The sequence below is a fragment of the Neolamprologus multifasciatus genome, chromosome 14, assembly GCF_963576455.1.
Source record: "Neolamprologus multifasciatus chromosome 14, fNeoMul1.2, whole genome shotgun sequence".
In the NCBI taxonomy this organism is placed as follows: Eukaryota; Metazoa; Chordata; class Actinopteri; order Cichliformes; family Cichlidae; genus Neolamprologus; species Neolamprologus multifasciatus.
In genome coordinates this window covers 40,755,052-40,773,371 of record NC_140452.1, presented here as the reverse complement: position 1 = coordinate 40,773,371, position 18,320 = coordinate 40,755,052, and the positions used below count along the sequence as shown (strand labels likewise).

Here is an 18,320-nt window from a genome sequence, read left to right as displayed (position 1 = left end):
CTGTTTCTTGTGCTATTGTTCATGAATAAAGTTTTTTGTAAAAAAACAAAAACAAAAAAACCCTCCTGTGCTGTGGCTGTGGATGCGCTCTGGTGCACTCACAGCAACACCTCAGGTCAAAGACAGTACTACGAGTTTGATGGCGTAAAAAAATGGAAGCATAACCTACAGTTGACTCGTTGAGACATGTGGAGAAGCCTCTGTAGAAATACAACTGTGGGCATGATTATGGATATTTTGTGAGTAACTTGTCACACAGTAGTGCGCACTGGACACAGCCAGATTACTACTAAACAAAACAATAACTAGGGGTCCCTTTAACAATCTAACGTTGAAACTAGTGCAATTTAACGGCGAATATTATTATAATTTCATATTTTCCCTCTTACTTTGTGTGCTGCTTGTCACGTGGTCGGAGCGTCTGCAAAGCCAGTTTTTTTTTTCTTGAAAATGAAAGTGAAAGTATCCGGAGAAACTTCGAGCGGCAACCGAACTAAAGGGGATTTTCTGCGGGTCACCAATGAAGAATCATGGGTTTAATCTTAAATATCCTTATTTACTTGTATCTAAGTGCAGGTGAGTTATTGTGCAAGGCTTTGTCACCGCGTTTTTAGAGCTAGTGTGGACGCTACACTCGACTGCATGAATGGAATCATACGCTTAATGATGATTTTGTGCATATGTCTGTGTGATTTAGGTGTGTTGAGTATCCAGAACCAGTGGCTGCCCTGTCAGTTCACTGACGAACATGTGTTTACTAATAATGAGGGGAACACTGAGACTCGACTCATCCACAGAGAGGCTATGCTGCAATTTGGTCAGAAAGGAGATGCTCCTGTTAACCCAAACGCCATCACTTTATTAATCACTGGTGAGTTACTGCAGGCTGCATGAGGAGAAGGCTGAAAGACATTTGATTTGACTGCATGTGTCCCATTCTAGGATCAAAGTTGGACCTGAGGCGGTATGTGGAGGGGGTGGAGGAAGAGCAGCTGGAGTGTGAGCTACGCAGATACAGCACAGAGGGCATTTATGTCCGCTGGCCTGTCATGGGCGCCCAAGAGTACAACCGCTGGTTCCTCTGTACCCTCAGACACAGCAGGGGCCTCTTTACAGTCACTGGTTTCCTCAGGCACCCCTCTGACCAGCCTCCCCCAGGAGAGCAGGACTACCGCAAATGGCCCCCCATCCCTGACAGAGAGGTACTCACCACCACAGGTAAACTCAACATATGAGGATTTCAGAATCAGAAAAATATATCTATTATATGAGATACTTATTGTTGATGATGCATGTGTAGTTATGGGACACGGTGGGCCACTTGTTTTTAGAAATTTGTGCAGACAGTCACCAGATCTGTTTCCACAGTCGCCATGGCCATCAAAACAAAGACTCCTTCAGTGAAAGCAGGCCTGATGTCCCAGCAAAAGCTCCACTGCCAGTTTGACGTTGACCACAAGGGTGCCAACATCGCTGTGGAGTGGCACTGGCAGCACCGGGGAGAGAGGAATAAACTCTTCAGCTACACCAGCCGCACCGGGCACACCCAGGGGAGCGGCGTTGGGCTGAAGGCTCTGGCGACTGGCGATGCCACCTACACCCTCCCCCTGTCTAAGATGAGCAGTGAAGGGACCTACATTTGTTCAGTGTCAGTGAATCCACTGTTTGGCAGTGTGGACATAAATCTGCACATCGAAGGTGAGGAAATCAGATGACACAAAGTGCTAATATTAATTCTGCCTGTTACATTAGTTAAACTGAAAAATCGATTATAAAGGGGACTGATTCTGTTTTTTTAGTTTTTCTGTCATACTGATACTGTTCCATATTAAACATGGTCAGATTTTCAGATTATGATAATAACAAGTATCCATATCTAGACTTTAAACAGTTTTTCTACTCTTAGATCTGTATGAAGTCAGTGAGAGTGGATATCCCTAATGTAGTTGTAAGGAGAGAAGCCCCACCCATCCACTGTTTTAATCTTTTGTTCATAAGGTCCAATCAATCAGAAGAAACTTGGTGTAAAGGGGGAGGAGTTAGCACTGAAGAGCAATTTCAAGACCCAGTAGAAGTTAAATCAAGATTATTTTCAATTCAATTCAATTCAATTTTATTTATATAGCGCCAAATCACAACAAATGTCGCCTCAAGGCGCTTCATAGATACAGAGAAAAGCCCAACAATCATATGACCCCCTATGAGCAAGCACTTTGGCGACAGTGGGAAGGAAAAACTCCCTTTTAACAGGAAGAAACCTCCGGCAGAACCAGGCTCAGGGAGGGGCGGCCATCTGCTGCGACCGGTTGGGGTGAGAGAAGGAAGACAGGATAAAGACATGCTGTGGAAGAGAGACAGAGATTAATAACAGATACGATTCAATACAGAGAGGTCTGTTAATACATAGTGAGTGAGAAAGGTGACTGGAAAGGAAAAACTCAATGCATCATGGGAATCCCCCGGCAGCCTACATCTATTGCAGCATAACTAAGGGAGGATTCAGGGTCACCTGGTCCAGCCCTAACTATATGCTTTAGCAAAAAGGAAGGTTTTAAGCCTAATCTTAAAAGTAGAGATAGTGTCTGTCTCCTGAATCCAAACTGGAAGCTGGTTCCACAGAAGAGGGGCCTGAAAACTGAAGGCTCTCCCTCCCATTCTACTTTTAAATACTCTAGGAACAACAAGTAGGCCTGCAGAGCGGGAGCGAAGTGCTCTAATAGGGTGATATGGTACTACAAGGTCATTAAGATAAGATGGGGCCTGATTATTTAAGACCTTGTATGTGAGGAGCAGGATTTTGAATTCAATTCTGGATTTAACAGGAAGCCAATGAAGGGAAGCCAAAACAGGAGAAATATGCTCTCTCCTTCTAGTCCCTGTCAGTACTCTTGCTGCAGCATTTTGGATTAACTGAAGGCTTTTCAGTGAGTTTTTTGGACATCCTGATAATAATGAATTGCAGTAGTCTAGCCTGGAAGTAATAAATGCATGAACTAGTTTTTCAGCGTCACTCTGAGACAGGATATTTCTAATTTTAGAGATGTTGCGCAAATGGAAGAACGCAGTCTTACATATTTGTTTAATATGTGCGTTGAAGGACATATCCTGGTCAAAAATGACTCCAAGGTTCCTCACAGTGTTACTGGAGGCCAAGGTAATGCCATCCAGAGTAAGAATCTGGTTAGATACCATATTTCTAAGCTTTTCAGTGCCGAGTACAATGACCTCAGTTTTATCTGAGTTAAGAAGCAGAAAGTTAGTGGCCATCCAAGTCTTTATGTCTTTAAGACATTCCTGCAGTTTAACTAATTGGTGTGTGTTATCTGGCTTCATGGACAGATAGAGCTGGGTGTCATCTGCATAGCAGTGAAAATGTATGCTATGTCTTCTAATGATGCTGCCTAGGGGAAGCATGTATAATGTAAACAGAATTGGTCCTAGCACCGAACCCTGTGGAACTCCATAATTAACCTCAGTGTGTGAAGAGGACTCTCCATTTACATGCACAAATTGGAGTCTATTAGATAGATATGATACAAACCACTGCAGTGCAATACCTGTAATACCTACAGCATGTTCTAATCGCTCTAATAGAATATTATGGTCAACAGTATCGAATGCTGCACTAAGGTCAAGAAGGACAAGCACAGAGATGAGTCCACTGTCAGAGGCCATAAGACAGGGGTGGCCAACCCGCGGCTCTCGAGCCGCATGCGGCTCTTTGTCTGGTTTCATGCGGCTCTTACGTTCATATCAAAGTTTGTGTTTGTGTTTTGGGTTTTTTTTATGTTGTTGTTTTAAAATGTGCGCGTTCGCTTCGCTTGAGTTCAATACGGTATTTTCATCAAATGCGCATGTGTGTGAGATGAAAATACCGCAAAGTTTCCCAGTAGGAGCAAGTTCGCCCTTAAAATGGCAGGAAAAAAATGCACAGCAAAAAGAAAATATGAAGATGAACACAGGACGTTTTTAACAGAGTGGGAGAGTTTATATTTTTTTGTTGAACGCAATGGCAAGCCATTCTGCCTTATATGTCAGACGTCATTAGCGCATTTCAAAGCTTCAAATCTTCAGCGCCACTTCAGCTCACTCCATGCTAACATCGACCAGGAATTTCCAAAAGGGACTGAACTTCGCAAGCACGAGTTGGCCACTTTGAAAAGTCAGGCAGAAAAGCAGATACAGTTTTTCCAAAAATTTACGAAGCGGTCAGAGACCATAACGCTCGCATCCTATCAGCTGGCTTGGAACATTGCACGGGCTAAAAGGCCATACAATGAAGGGGAGTTTGTTAAAAAATGCCTCAGTGACGTTGTTGAAATCTTGTCTCCTGAAAACGACAAATTAAAACGCATGGTATCAGACGTCCAACTGTCCCGCCACACTGTTGAACACAGAATATCGGACATTAACACGGCTATTGAATCACAGTTGCACTCTGACCTTCAAGCATGTGAGTATTTTAGTGTCGCATTGGATGAGAGTTGTGATATACAAGACAAGCCTCAGTTGGCAATATTTGCACGGTCTGTGTCAAACGATTGTGTGATCTGTTCTGACTGACACTCATGTGAAAGAATTTCTCCGAGTGGCAACAACGGAATACAAGCCGGATTTGAAGAGGATTGTTCAAGGCAAGGAATGCCAGAAGTCCCACTAAACAACATGCATTGTAAAAGTAAATGCTATTGTAGATTATTATATTTTTGTTTGTGGACTTGGTTGAACTGAGAGTTTGTGTGTGTGAGACAGTGCACACAATGTTCATTGTTGAAAATGACTGGCCTGTGGTTTTAGTACTGTAGGAGTCCATTTCTGTCATTATCGTGTTGGTGTGTGACATTTACAATAAATCTGGCTGAGCAGAGATGTGTGTATTGTGTGTGTGTGTGTGTGTGTGTGTGTGTGAGAGAGAGAGAGAGAGAGAGAGCGAGGAAAGGATGGGTGATGTCCATGTGTGCCTATGCGTATGATGTGGCTCTTTACGGTAACACAGTAAAAAAAAGTGGCTCTTGGTCTCTGACTGGTTGGCCACCCCTGCCATAAGAAGATCATTTGTAACCTTCAATAAAGCTGTTTCTGTGCTGTGATGAACTCTGAAACCTGACTGAAACTCTTCAAATAAACCATTCCTCTGCAGATGATCTGTTAGCTGTTTGACAACTACTCTTTCAAGGATTTTTGATATGAAAGGAAGGTTGGAGATTGGCCTATAATTAGCTAAGACTGCTGGGTCTAGAGATGGCTTTTTGAGTAAAGGTTTAACTGCAGCCACCTTGAAGGCCTGTGGTACATAGCCGATTATTAGAGATAGGTTGATCATATATAAGATCGAAGAATTAATCAATGGCAGGACTTCTTTGAGCAGTTTTGTAGGAATGGGGTCTAAAAGACACGTTGATGGTTTGGAGGAAGTAATTATTGAAGTTAACTCAGAAAGATCGATTGGAAAAAAAGAGTCTAACTTAACATCAATGAAACTAAGAGTAGCTGTAGATAATATTACATCTGTGGGATGATTATTGGTAATTTTTTCTCTAATGATAAAAATTTTATTTGTGAAGAAGTTCATGAAGTCATCACTAGTTAACGTTAAAGGGATGGTTGGCTCAACAGAGCTCTGACTTTTTGTCAGCCTGGCTACAGTGCTGAAGAGAAACCTGGGGTTGTTCTTATTTTCTTCAATCAGTGATGAGTAGTAAGCTGTTCTGGCTTTGCGGAGGGCTTTCTTATAAAGCAACAAACTATTTCTCCAGGCTAAATGATGATCCTCTAAATTTGTGACACGCCATTTCCTCTCCAGATTACGAGTCATCTGCTTTAGGGTACGTGTTTGAGAATTATACCACGGAGTCAGGTACTTCTGATTAGAGACCTTAGTTTTCACTGGAGCTACAGTATCCAGAGTCGTACGTAGTGAGGAGGTGAAATTATTAACAAGATAATCGACCTCTGTTGGGGTAGCGTTCAGATAGCTGCTCTGCTCTGTGTTGGTACAGGGCATTGACGATGATAACAGTGGCTGGATTATATTCTTAAACTTAGTTACAGCGCTTTCAGAAAGACATCTACTTTGATAAAGTCCACTCTCCACTGCTGCGTAATCAATTATTGTAAATGTAAATGTTATCAAGAAATGATCAGACAGGAGAGGGTTTTCAGGAAACACTGTTAAATGTTCAGTTTCTATGCCATATGTTAAAACAAGATCTAGAGTGTGATTAAAGTGGTGGGTGGGTTCTTTTACATTTTGAGAGAAACCAATTGAGTCTAACAACAGATTAAATGCCATGTTGAGGCTGTCATTTTTAGCATCTACATGGATGTTAAAATCACCCACAATAATTATTTTATCTGAGCTCAGAACTAAATTAGATATAAAGTCTGAGAAATCAGACAGAAACTCTGTGTAAGGCCCAGGTGGACGATAGATGATAACAAGTAAGACTGGTTTCTGAGTTTCACAGCTGGGGTGGACAATGCTAAGCATCAGGCTTTCAAATGAATTAAAAGTCTGTCTTGGTCTTTCATTAATTAATAGACTGGTGTGAAAAATTGCTGCCACACCACCCCCTCGACCTGTGCTTCGAGATTTCTGGTAGTTAGAATGACTCGGGGGTGTTGATTCATTTAAACTAACATAATCATCCTGCTGCAACCAGGTTTCTGTAAGGCAGAGTAAATCAATTTGTTGATCAATTATTAAGTCATGTACTAACAGAGACTTGGAGGAGAGAGACCTAATATTTAATAATCCACATTTCACTGTTTTACTCTTTGGTTCAGATGTGGATACTGTATTGTTCTTTCTTTGTGATTGTTTAAGTTGTTTGTTGCTGGTTTTTAGTTTGTTTTTTGTCTTTTTGGAAGCAGACACAGTCTCTATGGAGATGGGTTTTTGGGGGGGTAGCAGGAGGAGAGAAGCTGCAGAGAGGCGTGTAAGACTGCAACTCTGCTTCCTGGTCCCAACTCTGGATAGTCATGTTTTGAGGGGTTTAATAAATTTGTCGATATTTCTAGAAATGAGAGCTGCTCCATCCAAAGTGGGATGGATGCCATCTCTCCTAACAAGACCAGGTTTCCTCCAGAAGGTTTGCCAATTATCTATAAAGCCCACATCGTTTCTGGGACACCACTCAGACAGCCAGCAATTTAAGGAGAACATGCGGCTAAACATGTCACTCCTGGTCTGATTGGGGAGGGGACCAGAGAAAACTACAGAGTCCGACATTGTTTTGGCAAAGTTACACACCGATTCAATATTGATTTTAGTGACCTCCGATTGGCGTAACCGGGTGTCATTACTGCCGACGTGAATTATGATTTTATTGAATTTACGTTTACCCTTAGCCAGCAGTTTTAAATTTCCTTCAATGTCGCCTGCTCTGGCCCCTGGAAGACAATTGACTATGGTTGCCGGTGTCTCTAGCTTCACATGTCTGAGAACAGAGTCACCAATTACCAGAGTTTGACCCCCGGCGGGTGTGTCACCGAGTGGGGAAAAACGGTTAGACACATGAATGGGTTGGTGGTGTACCCGGGGCTTCTGTTTAGGACTACGCTTCCTTCTCACCGTTACCCAGCCTTTCCCCAGCTGCTTGGGGTCTGCCGGGGAACAGCTAGCGGGGCCTACGCTATCTTCGGCTGCACCAGCTACAGGGGCCTGGCTAGCTAAGGGTGAGAGCAGGGTGCAAAGCCGAGTCTCCAATTCAGTAATCCTGGCCTCCAGAGCTGCAAATATGCTACATTTGTTACAGATATCATTACTGCTAAAGGAGGCCGAGGAGTAACTAAACATCTGACACAATGAGCAAGAAAGTGCAGAAGGGACAGGTGAAGTAGCCATGGTGCTAACGGGTCGGCTACGAGCTAAGCTAGCGAAACAGTACAGAGACAGTGAGTGAATACTATAAATTAGGTAGTGAGTACACAGAAAGTGTGCTTTGGATGAAGCACGTGAAGATTATACTGTGAAAAAATAATGTATTTAAAAGTTGTTAATTAAACTGCTAAGCAAATAAGCTACTCAGAAACACCACTGTGTTTGAGCAGGAACAGGAAGCGATACTATACCACAGAGCGAGCGAGCGAGCGAGTGAACACCAAGCAAAAGATGTAATGTTACATTTTGTACTGTGCATTATGTAAAGCTGCTCTACTGTACAGCAAGAATGAAACAAATGGGGCTGGAAATTAGTTTAATGGGTTCCCTTTAGTTAGGGATAATGGGCACTTGATGGACAGTGGACCCTGAGAACTTTTAATGAGCTTCAGCTGAGATTTCATCTGCTTTCATTTCATGCTCTTCACAGCTGACACACCAGCTCCTTTCAGTGCTTCATGCTCAGGCAGCATACTACCTGCCCTTCTAGGTCCTGACTTCATCCAAACATTGCCTAGCGTTGTTTGACATAAGGTCAGCACGGCAAAGACTCTAATCGGCCCACTGGAAATGTGAAGAAGAGCACGAGTTTTAAAAAATACAGTTAAAAGTGTATTTTTATAAATGTTATAGTTGTCCTGCTGATAGAGAACTCCCCCACAGCCATTCATGCTACAACAATAAAGTAGCAAATAAACAATTAAATGACAGAAAAGTTACTGCATTTTTACTGTCTGCTTCTAGAGTAAAATAAATAATAAAAATAGGAAATTTAACTTTCTGCCTTATAATTATAGGACACTACAGGTAAGGAGCTACCAGAGTTTTCTGTAATGTTACACTTTTTTTAAAAAATAATTTGAGCCAAAAAAGTTTAATGTAGTTTACTACAGCAGTATGTTGTATGTCTCATGTAGAACAACAGAGATGTATTGTTGAAATTAGTTAGTTAAACTCATTTACACTGATAGAAATGGTAATTTAACTGGTCCAGCTCGCTTAAGATCAAAGTGGGCTCTATGTGGCTCATGATGTAGTTGTGTCTTACTGTCAACTTTTACATTCAGAAATTTCAAATGTCTCCAGTTCATATCATCATCAGCGATCACAAACACTTTTCCTTATGACAGCCCTATCTATCCAGCCCCCCCAGTTTATCCTTCATTGCTCCTTCACAGAGACCACACCTCTTGGCTACTACAACATATAATCACTGAGTTATTCTTCTCTAACTCCAACTGAGTTACACATTGTTCTCATTCATTTGTTATATTGTTAGCTTGAAATTAAAGCAGTGGCTTCCTGTGTCAGTTATATTCACAGCAACAGTCAGTTCAAGCTGCACTTGGTGACAGTGGGGAGGAAGAACTCCCTTTTAACAGGAAGAAACAACCTGCAGAACCAGGCTCAGGGAGGGGCGGCCATGTGCTGCAACCGGTTGGGGTGAGGGAAGGAAGACAGGATAGACGACATGCTGTGGAAGAGAGACAGAGATTAATAACAATTATCCATCCATCCATCCATCCCTCCATGATGGTTAATGAAATTCACGTGTGATTTTTTTCAATGTTTCCATCACTTAGAACACAGAAGCTGTGGATTCATACATTTGGGATAACTTTTTACATTTTCCATTCTTTCTCTCCTAAGAGCCTCCTCGTGTCTCCCTCAATGTGGGACCCACCTTCTCACTGCTGGAGGGCCAGGAGCAGAAAGTTGTGTGTGAGGCAAACAGCTATTACCCCCTGGATGTGGAGATAGTTTGGTACGAGCAGGACCCGGCAGCGTCAGGCCAGAGGGTTGGTGCTCCTCTGCCCAAGGTACTGGATAACATCCTGCTGTCCAGCCACAAACATAACCAGGACAGGACCTACTCGCTGTCAGCTTTCTTCTACCTCAAGGCTTCGCTCAGGCAGTCTGGCAAACAGTTTACTTGCAGTGTCTCTCATCACTCCCTGAAAGTGCCCATCAAAAAGAGCTTCATTCTGAATGTGGAAGGTGAGAGACGTCTCAGTGTAATACTGTAAACTATCAGTAGGGAGCAGCAGAGTCTCATGTGTGTTATCTGTTTCAGAGCCAGGGAGCTGGATGTTTAACATTGTTCTTGGTTTGATTGGGATCGTACTGTTGGTTATCCTGTTTGTAATGCTGCGCTACCTGCACTCAGGTGAGTGATATAAACAGGCCGCAAACCCACCAGCGCCTCCTGGAAACATATACAGTTTACATGTGTTAGCTGTTTGTGGAGTTACATGAGGTGTTGATGTCCTAAAGAGTAATTCTCATTTATTTTCTCCACAGCAAGGAAAAGGGCAGTAGAGGTAAGATTATATTATTTAAAAAATGCATTTGATGTAATGACACCAGTCACAATGATATTTAATTACCTTTGTTTTCAATGATGTGTGTGTTTTTGTGCCTGTCACGAGCAGAAGAAGCCATACTGAGCAGTGCTGATGGCCTGAGCAGAGCATCACACCCATCAGTGAGAACAGCAGCAGCACCCCCCCCCCCCCCCCTTTTTTTTTAATTTTAGAAATGCTGAAATGCTTGACTTTAGTTTTTAGGTGTATTTGGGTTTCTGTGAAACTGATTGTTTTTGTGTTGCACTGATTTAAGTTTAATTTCATGGACTCTGAAAGTCTAATTGTTTTGTAGTAAAATATGGTTTCTTTGCCAAGAGTAAACCATGTCCATACAACCTAAGTCCGTCCTAATAGACATGCCTGCTGTGCATTTCCTCCTATTTGTAATTAACTGGGTTTGCTTGGCAGTGTGTTCTTGTGTTTATTAGAATCCTGAGAGAGTCCTATTCATTTTCCTGTTTTCTTCTTACTATAATATTAATCTAAATGCCTTTTCTTTTACTCCAGGAACAACAAATTAGCAGGACAGCACTGCTGCTAGGCAATGGCTATATTCACATGTTTATTCATGTGAATCATCACACACTAAGAGACACCTTAAGCCTATTATTATCAGGCTTAAGGTTGGTTGGAGCAACCCACAGACTGTATGTAAAAGATGGATGTAGCCACAGTGATCTCACCCAGTAGTTTCTGGATTCCCCACTTTGAAGGCTAAGCCTTGGGATTTTGGATGATACCAGGCTGTCTTTTAGGAGCAGTAAGAGACAATATTTGATGATGGGGTAGATTGTAGATATTAGCTAGCTAACTTGGTTAGCAAGCAACATTCATTAAATTAAGTATCTGCTAAATGGGGGCTTCAGTTCTGGAGAGTGAAATTCCAGTATTTTTACAAACTTTTTGAACATGCCAAACTACACAGCAGGTTATATTATTTGTCGGACAATTATATTACAAATATAACATCCCTAACTTAAGCCTTACTTGTGTCCAAATAGATGAGTTATAGAAAAATATCACATATTACATTACATTAAGAGAAGGAAAGGTCGAAACTATCCATAGAGGAGACTTTTCTATACCAGTCTGTAAACATGCTTTTTAACATGGAAATCTATGGGGATTGATTTGCTTTTTTTTAGCAAACCTTAATTGGCCAATAGTGGAACTGCAGCTTTTTTCTTTTTTCTTTTTTTACTCTTGAAGGACTGTTGCTTGGTCTGAACTGCTTTTTAGAGACTGGTCTTAACGAAACCCATTTTATCAATTGGGATCAGGGGTGGTAAAGAACAGCTGGAGCAACCACTCAATGTTCATAATGCAGCAATCATATTTTAAAGGTGCCTTGTGGTGTTTTAGACCACTTAAAGTGCTGCAGAGAAAGGTTTTCTGAACAAATTTGAACACGTTCATGATCTTCAGGTGTGTTTTTCAAATCCATGCCCCGATAAAGAAATGAAAATGTTTTGTTAGATTTTGTGGAATTACAGAATAGTTTTGATTAAAAACACTGAAGATAACTGGAGTGTTTGTTATTTACAAGAAAAGTGTACCAGGCACTTGGAATAAAATACTGTGTATCTGTAGCGATTCTACTGCTGAAAACCTGTTGAATAATGGGAATAAATGAGAATGACGGCCACTAACTTAATAGCTTATGGAGTTTATATTATGAAACGTTTTTGCACTATCTTGGCAGCACATGGTTAAATAATAAAATGTTTTGGAATTAAAATGTATTTTCTGAATATTTTGGACTTGGAGCACTCACTAACTCAACAATGAGAGTGTTTCATCAGATTCCTCAGGTTGATGTGTGCTGCTGAATGCTAAATAGTTGCTGCAGTCTTGTAATGCAAATAGACAGTTTTTTCAATTTTCTATGTTGGCTTTCTTACTTGTTCAATCATAGTTCATGAAAACCAGATTAACTCTGTTGCAGAAAACAATTTTTACATTTGTGTATCTGTTTTTGCATCATTTTGCAGCTGGGACTTTTGGATTGAACCCAAACGTATTCTTAAAAATGTAATTAAACACATTTTAAAAGAATTTTTAAAAGAAAGAACAAGAGAGGGCAATTGCTAAATTCTTTTGTGGGAAAATCTAACTTTTGCTTATTTATGTGATTGTTTTGTAGATGCTTTTCAATGTTCCTCTCATACTTACCTTACAGATCTTATAGCATTGCTTTAGAAAAGTTGTCTTCATGTTTATTTAAAAAAAAAAAACCCAACAACTTTACTATTAATGTCTAAGTTCCTCTGCTTTTCAGTTGTATGAGCAGAATGTTGTACAAGGACTTTTTTAAGCTGAATACCTAAAATGTGAAATGAGAATTGACTTTTTATTTGCAGTGTAACATACTATTGACTTAAACACACACATGCCACATCCCCACTTGAATCTCCTGCTTTCATCTTGCTCATGGGAGCCCAATTGGGGTCTCTGAGCCATTCCTTTATAAAATACATGACTTGTGCATTAATTTTTGAAACCAAGCACACCATTGTTTTTCTTGTGACATTACCAATAAGTTTGATGTGTCACATGGCCCTCTTCCTATTGAAAAAGCAAAAGTTGTATCCAAGATGGCCGACTTCTAAATGGCCACCATGGTCATCACCCATCTTGAGGAGTTTGCCCCCTCACATATACTAATGTGCCACAAACAGGACTTTAATATCACCAACCATTCCCATTTTATTACGGTGTATCCATATAAATGGCCCACCCTGTATATTCATACACATTCACACTCTTGCAGACTGGAGGAGCCAGGAATCGCACTACTAACCTTCCGATCAGTAGGTGACCAGCTCTACCTCCTGAGCTACAGCCACCCAGTGATAAGCATGAGTAGGTGACTAGGTTTTGGATAAAGTGTACACTCACAAACCTGTCAAACCTGCATTTGAAATGTTGTCTATCATAGCAGTGTACTATTGCAACATGGCATTTGGGTCTTCTAACTAAAATAAGAAAATAGAAACATAAATAGTGCCATCATTGCCAGGCCTGGCCCACATCTGGTTGGCATACACTTCGCCATGACACCAGTCAGTCAGAAGTGCCAGCTTGATGCCAGATCTGGGCCAGACCTGTTTTCTATGACCCTGGGCCACATAACCCAAACCAAAATCAAGCCAGATATGGCATGCCATCACATAGACAGTGCCATCTACACCAGGCCTGGCCCATATCTGGATGACATACGCCTTATCATGCCAGAAGTCAGCCAGCAGTGCCGGCTTGATACCAGACCCGGGCCAGACCAGCTTGCTATGTGGGCTGTTGATTTTTGAGAAAATTAAAGGATTTTAAGTGCGCCTTATAGTGCGGAAAATACAGTATGTCAGGTAAAGGAAAAAAAGTCTTAATAACTACATGAGAAAGAGGTAGCTATATTTGTAAGTAAAGTTCAATTAGTGAGAAATCATCTATATTGTTAAAGTCTGTTTCATGGCACAGTGTTGTTTAAATGACATTCATGAACTGCAGGACTGAGGAGAAGAGTTGTGTTAAAAAACCCATTTCATTTAAAGAAAGAAATATTCAATCCAAACATCATCTTGCAGAACTATAATGACTCATCGCAATGCAAGATACTCATTTTGGTGTGAACATCCACATTTTTACCCAAGACTTCCAAATTCTGGGTTTCGAAAAAACAAAACAAAAGAAACAAGTACTTGAAAATTCAGCAGCTCTTGATGATTTTTTTGATTGTGGACAGAGGTCTTTTCCATGGACTCACATGTATTTGTGTGCATACACATGCATATTTATATGTCCACATACAACAGGGGAGGAATGTAAGTTTTGTTTTTCATATAAAAATCTCTGTATTTGTAATCTTTGAACATTGTCGTAAGCCATTATGAAAAGTAAGTCTTGTAACTTACTTTCATTTACATCAAAGCTTCTTGTAAAACTTATCAACCTCCAGAAATGATCTGCTTTCACATCACATTCTCGTTTTATGCTCTCTGTTCCAGCTCTCTCATTACAGACATGCACTCAGTACAATAAAAAAAGAAGGTGCTTGTAAAACTTGCTGACCCTCTCTGCTTGTTTAAGTCAGCCATCAGCACAGTGATGTGCACTGATGAAGAGGAACATATAGGATGGAGTCCACAGAGACAATTTGCAGGGATAAACTGGACTTAACTTCGATTGATACGAGATGTGGGTTTGTGTGCGTGCTGCCTGCCTGCCTCTGGTGCCCTAAGGGATAAAAGTGTGTGCGTGTGTGGGGCCCAGGGTTTGAGCACAAATGTTTAGGAGAGACAAACACATTAAAGCAGATTTAAAGCTGTCTAAGATGTGCCACAGGCAAAAGGGAGGAAAGGAAAGAAAACTAATTTAAAAAAATATATAACAGACTTTGCTTTTCATATTCTTTGAAGTAATGCCATGTGACAAAGAGAGCAGAGCAAAAACACAGCCATTAAAAATGACAGACAAACCAGACAAAGGCTATCAATCTCAGGATAAACAATGACCAGATACCATCAAGATTTCATGATAAGAGGGATGATATGCTTACACATATACGTCATGTTTGAAAAAAACAAACAAAAACAAACCGTTATCAGTGCTGCAGTGTTTTTAAAGTAAAACCACAGTTCACATAAATCCTGCTCTTACCTTCTCCATTCCGATTTTATCAGTTGTCTCCTTGTGAGATGTATTCTGTCTGTTCACAGAAGATGTGAGAGTCTGCTAGTCTGTGGACACCACTGGTGTCGTGACCACAACCAACAGCCAACCAAACTTGATTTATCACTCAAGTGAAAAAGACACTTTCAAAATACTTTATTCACACCAGTCAAAACAGGGATTGTAAAGAATATACATGGCATTAAACCTTAATTTTTTGCCACTTTATGTAAGAAATGTATAATATAATACAGTGTTTCCCAACCACTGTGCCACATCACATAGGTGTGCCAAAGCTTTTCTTGTAAAACAAAGGGGGGCCTAGCAAAAAAAGTTTGGGAACCATTGTGTTAACCAAAGCTTATGAAAAATGGACTGAAGCTAAAGGAAAAAAGATGTTCTGTGGTCGGATGAGTCAAAATGAGAAAGTCATGAACCAAGGTTCACACTCAGTAGGGACCCAAAAGCAGACTTGATACAAAATTCACAGGAACTATGTACAGATTTATTTCTTTAACATAAATGATCAGGAACAACCAGGGGAACGAGAATATAACTCAAGTCGAGGAAACCGGGAACTGAAATGCCCTGAGAATCCGTGATGGGGACTGTGGGAAGCTGCAACAGAAAGGGAACAATTATTTGTGTGCAGGAAAACAGAGAGTTAAAACTAAACCAGATTAAGAATGCTGTGGGTTACAATCAGAGTCAGACCGTGGAGCTCGGAGGGGAGGGTGTCCATGGGAGAAAATCCGAGGAGGGAGAGATGGAGACTATGGGAGTTCTCTTCAATGCAAAACAGGCAGGAGATGTCTTCAATTGCTGGATGGTGACCTGAGCACAAGGGCGTAATATTAACACGGGTTAGAGAATACTTGAATAAAAACAGAGGTTAAGAGAGTTAACTAAGAGTGAATAAAGGACTGGCGTGGAGCAGCCATCCACGGTAAGTGAAATAGTTTTGGAGTAATTGCCAGGGATGGAATACAGGTGCAATACTGATGGCCCAACCCAAGGGCGTGGCCACCGAGGCAACCTGAGTGTTAGTGTTCCCACTGACCATGACAGAGAAATTCTTTTTGGAAAAAACAAGTTCCCAGACTTGTTATCAGGGAAGTTCAAAAGCCTGCATCTCTGATAGATTAGAGGTGCATTAGTGTTTATGGAGTTGCCACCTTCCAGGCAGTTCTGGGACTACAGGTGCAGCAGGTGGTGCTTTTCTATTTGTGCTCTATCCTTTTATCTTTGATATTTTCTCCTATTTTCTCCCACTTGCTTTTCTCTCTCCTGCCTGTTAGCTTAGAAATGGTCATATTACACTATAATAACTGAAATAACACTAATAGAAATGAATACAGAAACGAATACAGAAACACACAAACAGGAGGAGCATATAGAGATTTTATGGTGCTCATCTTGGAAAAGCGAAATATGTTTGGCACAACATTGGAGTCGGCTAATAATTCAGATTGGAAAAGCTGCGAGGCAGGACAGGTTTAATGGGGGAAAAAGTTGTTTTTCTGATCTAGTTCCCTTCTGGGTTTTTAGTCTATTTTGTATCCATTTAGTTCATTATGCGTTCCTGCCTCTGTTGTGTTCTTGCATCAGACCTAATCTCATTTCGGTATTGTGGCACTTGCTCCTTTGTGTCAGTTTACTGATAATTGTGTAGTGTTTCTAGTTTGAGGCCTTAGTTTTACTTCTCTGGGCTCTGTTCTGGGTTATTAGGTTGTGTTCCTTTCCTCTTTGTAATTCCATGTTTAGGTACTTCATGTTGTGTGTTAGGCGTTGTTTGTCTCCTGTGCTTGTGTATGGTTTAAAGCCTGTGGTCTCATCATTCCTGATTTTTTCCTTTGTGTCCCAGCCTTATCAGTTCACTCCCGAATCCTGATTTCTGCATTTGGGTTTGATACACTCAATACACAGCTCTACACCATAGAGTTACTGCCATCAAATTCCATCCACCCATTCTCTTACATTTATCCTTATCAGGGTTGCAGGGGTATCTGGAGCCTATCCTCAGTCCAAAGACATACAGTTATTGGGGTTGAGTTAAGTGGATATTCTAAATTACCCATGAAAGGTTGTATGTCTCTCTGTGTTAGCCCTGTGACAGACAGGCAGCCTGTCCGGGGTGTACCCCGCCTCTCACCTTGCAGTAGGTGTGACAGACTCCAGCCCCCTGGGACCCTCACAATAAATAAGCCATTAAAATCAAAATGAACTATTTGTGTTTCTTTAAATTTTCAATTTTATCGGTTTTAACATTTGATATGTTTTCAATGTTTGTGAATAAGATATGGGATCATGAGATGTGTAAAGCATTACATTCTGCTTTTATTCAGATTTCATACATCGTCCCAGCTCTTTTGGAACTTGGTTGTATCACATGTGAGATGTTGAAGTTCTAGTAATTATTGTTTTTTTTTTCCTCCACAGTGTGGAGAAAGTTGGTGCAGGTAAGGTGATATAAAAACAAAAAAGGGAATGGCAAGCACCTTGAGATGACTGTTGTTTTGGTGTTGTACAAATAAAATGGAATTGAATTGAATTGAAAGGAAGAAAGGAAGAGGTTGTGGCCACAGACTGAATAAGAGAGGTGAGCTGCTAAATGAGTCTTCCTTCAGAGTCTTCACAGATACATCGACGGACTGAGGGCTGGTGAACTCCTGCATTCCATGTGTGACAGTGAGGCAGTGCATTACAACTCTGCTTAAAATGATGGGTTACCAGCTAGTGAACTGGTTGACTTGAACAAGTGTTGTATTTTATTTTATCTTTCTTTGTTAAAATTTATGGTAAACATTACAGTTTTGTTTGGGTCATTAAATTTCAGGGCTTTTTAAGAGAGGCCCTTTTTTAGTTTGCAAAAGGGCAAAAGTTTGATGGCTTTTTATCAGGTATGAAGAGTTCGTCATGTTTTATTAATTTAGATATCAGTGATTCAGACATCCAGTGTAAGTCAATCACAAGTCTGTTGGCAAATAGTTTTCTGAAGTACTAACAAATAAGTAGTCACTTTTTATTCCAGTTTATGCTCCACAGATTACTCTTTTGGATTCAGGATGTTATCCTGTATACTCAGGACTCTTTCAAAGATTATGTGAATCAGAGCTGAAAACTGAGGATCTGAATTCAGTGATCCTGATGATGGCTTTAAAGAAATATACGGGGACATACCAGCTCACAGCTATTTTAGAACGGATGGTCAGTTGTAATAACACTGGACTGATGTCAGATTGTACTGATGGAAGCCTATTTAATTCAAGAGCATGGATATATTGTATTCTTATATTTTTGTAGTGCATTTGATGATGTCAGACACCTTTTTCTAATGAAAACTTTGCAGTACTTTGGATTTGGAAAGAAGCTTGAACACACAATCCATAAAGTCCAAATTCAGTTGC

The 18,320-nt window shown here is 40.7% G+C and overlaps 1 protein-coding gene across 3 annotated transcripts in view; it reads left to right on the top strand.

Annotated features, from left to right (window-relative positions):
* Positions 1–222: 222 nt before the first annotated feature.
* The window catches only part of LOC146504697 (tapasin-like), a 30,991-nt gene continuing 12,893 nt past the window's right edge, over positions 223–18,320 (top strand). The window contains exons 1-9 of one of the 3 annotated variants that reach the window (XM_085184774.1): positions 223–576; positions 698–871; positions 943–1,218; positions 1,369–1,698; positions 9,533–9,880; positions 9,957–10,049; positions 10,184–10,203; positions 10,315–10,367; positions 10,756–17,571. In XM_085184774.1, coding sequence (XP_085040900.1) covers positions 531–576; positions 698–871; positions 943–1,218; positions 1,369–1,698; positions 9,533–9,880; positions 9,957–10,049; positions 10,184–10,203; positions 10,315–10,329 — 1,302 coding nt within the window. In that variant the 5' untranslated portion in view covers positions 223–530 and the 3' untranslated portion in view covers positions 10,330–10,367; positions 10,756–17,571. Of the gene's footprint in view, positions 577–697; positions 872–942; positions 1,219–1,368; positions 1,699–9,532; positions 9,881–9,956; positions 10,050–10,183; positions 10,204–10,314; positions 17,572–18,320 lie in introns of those variants that run through there. The other 2 variants (XM_085184773.1, XM_085184772.1) reach the window with 2 other exon arrangements.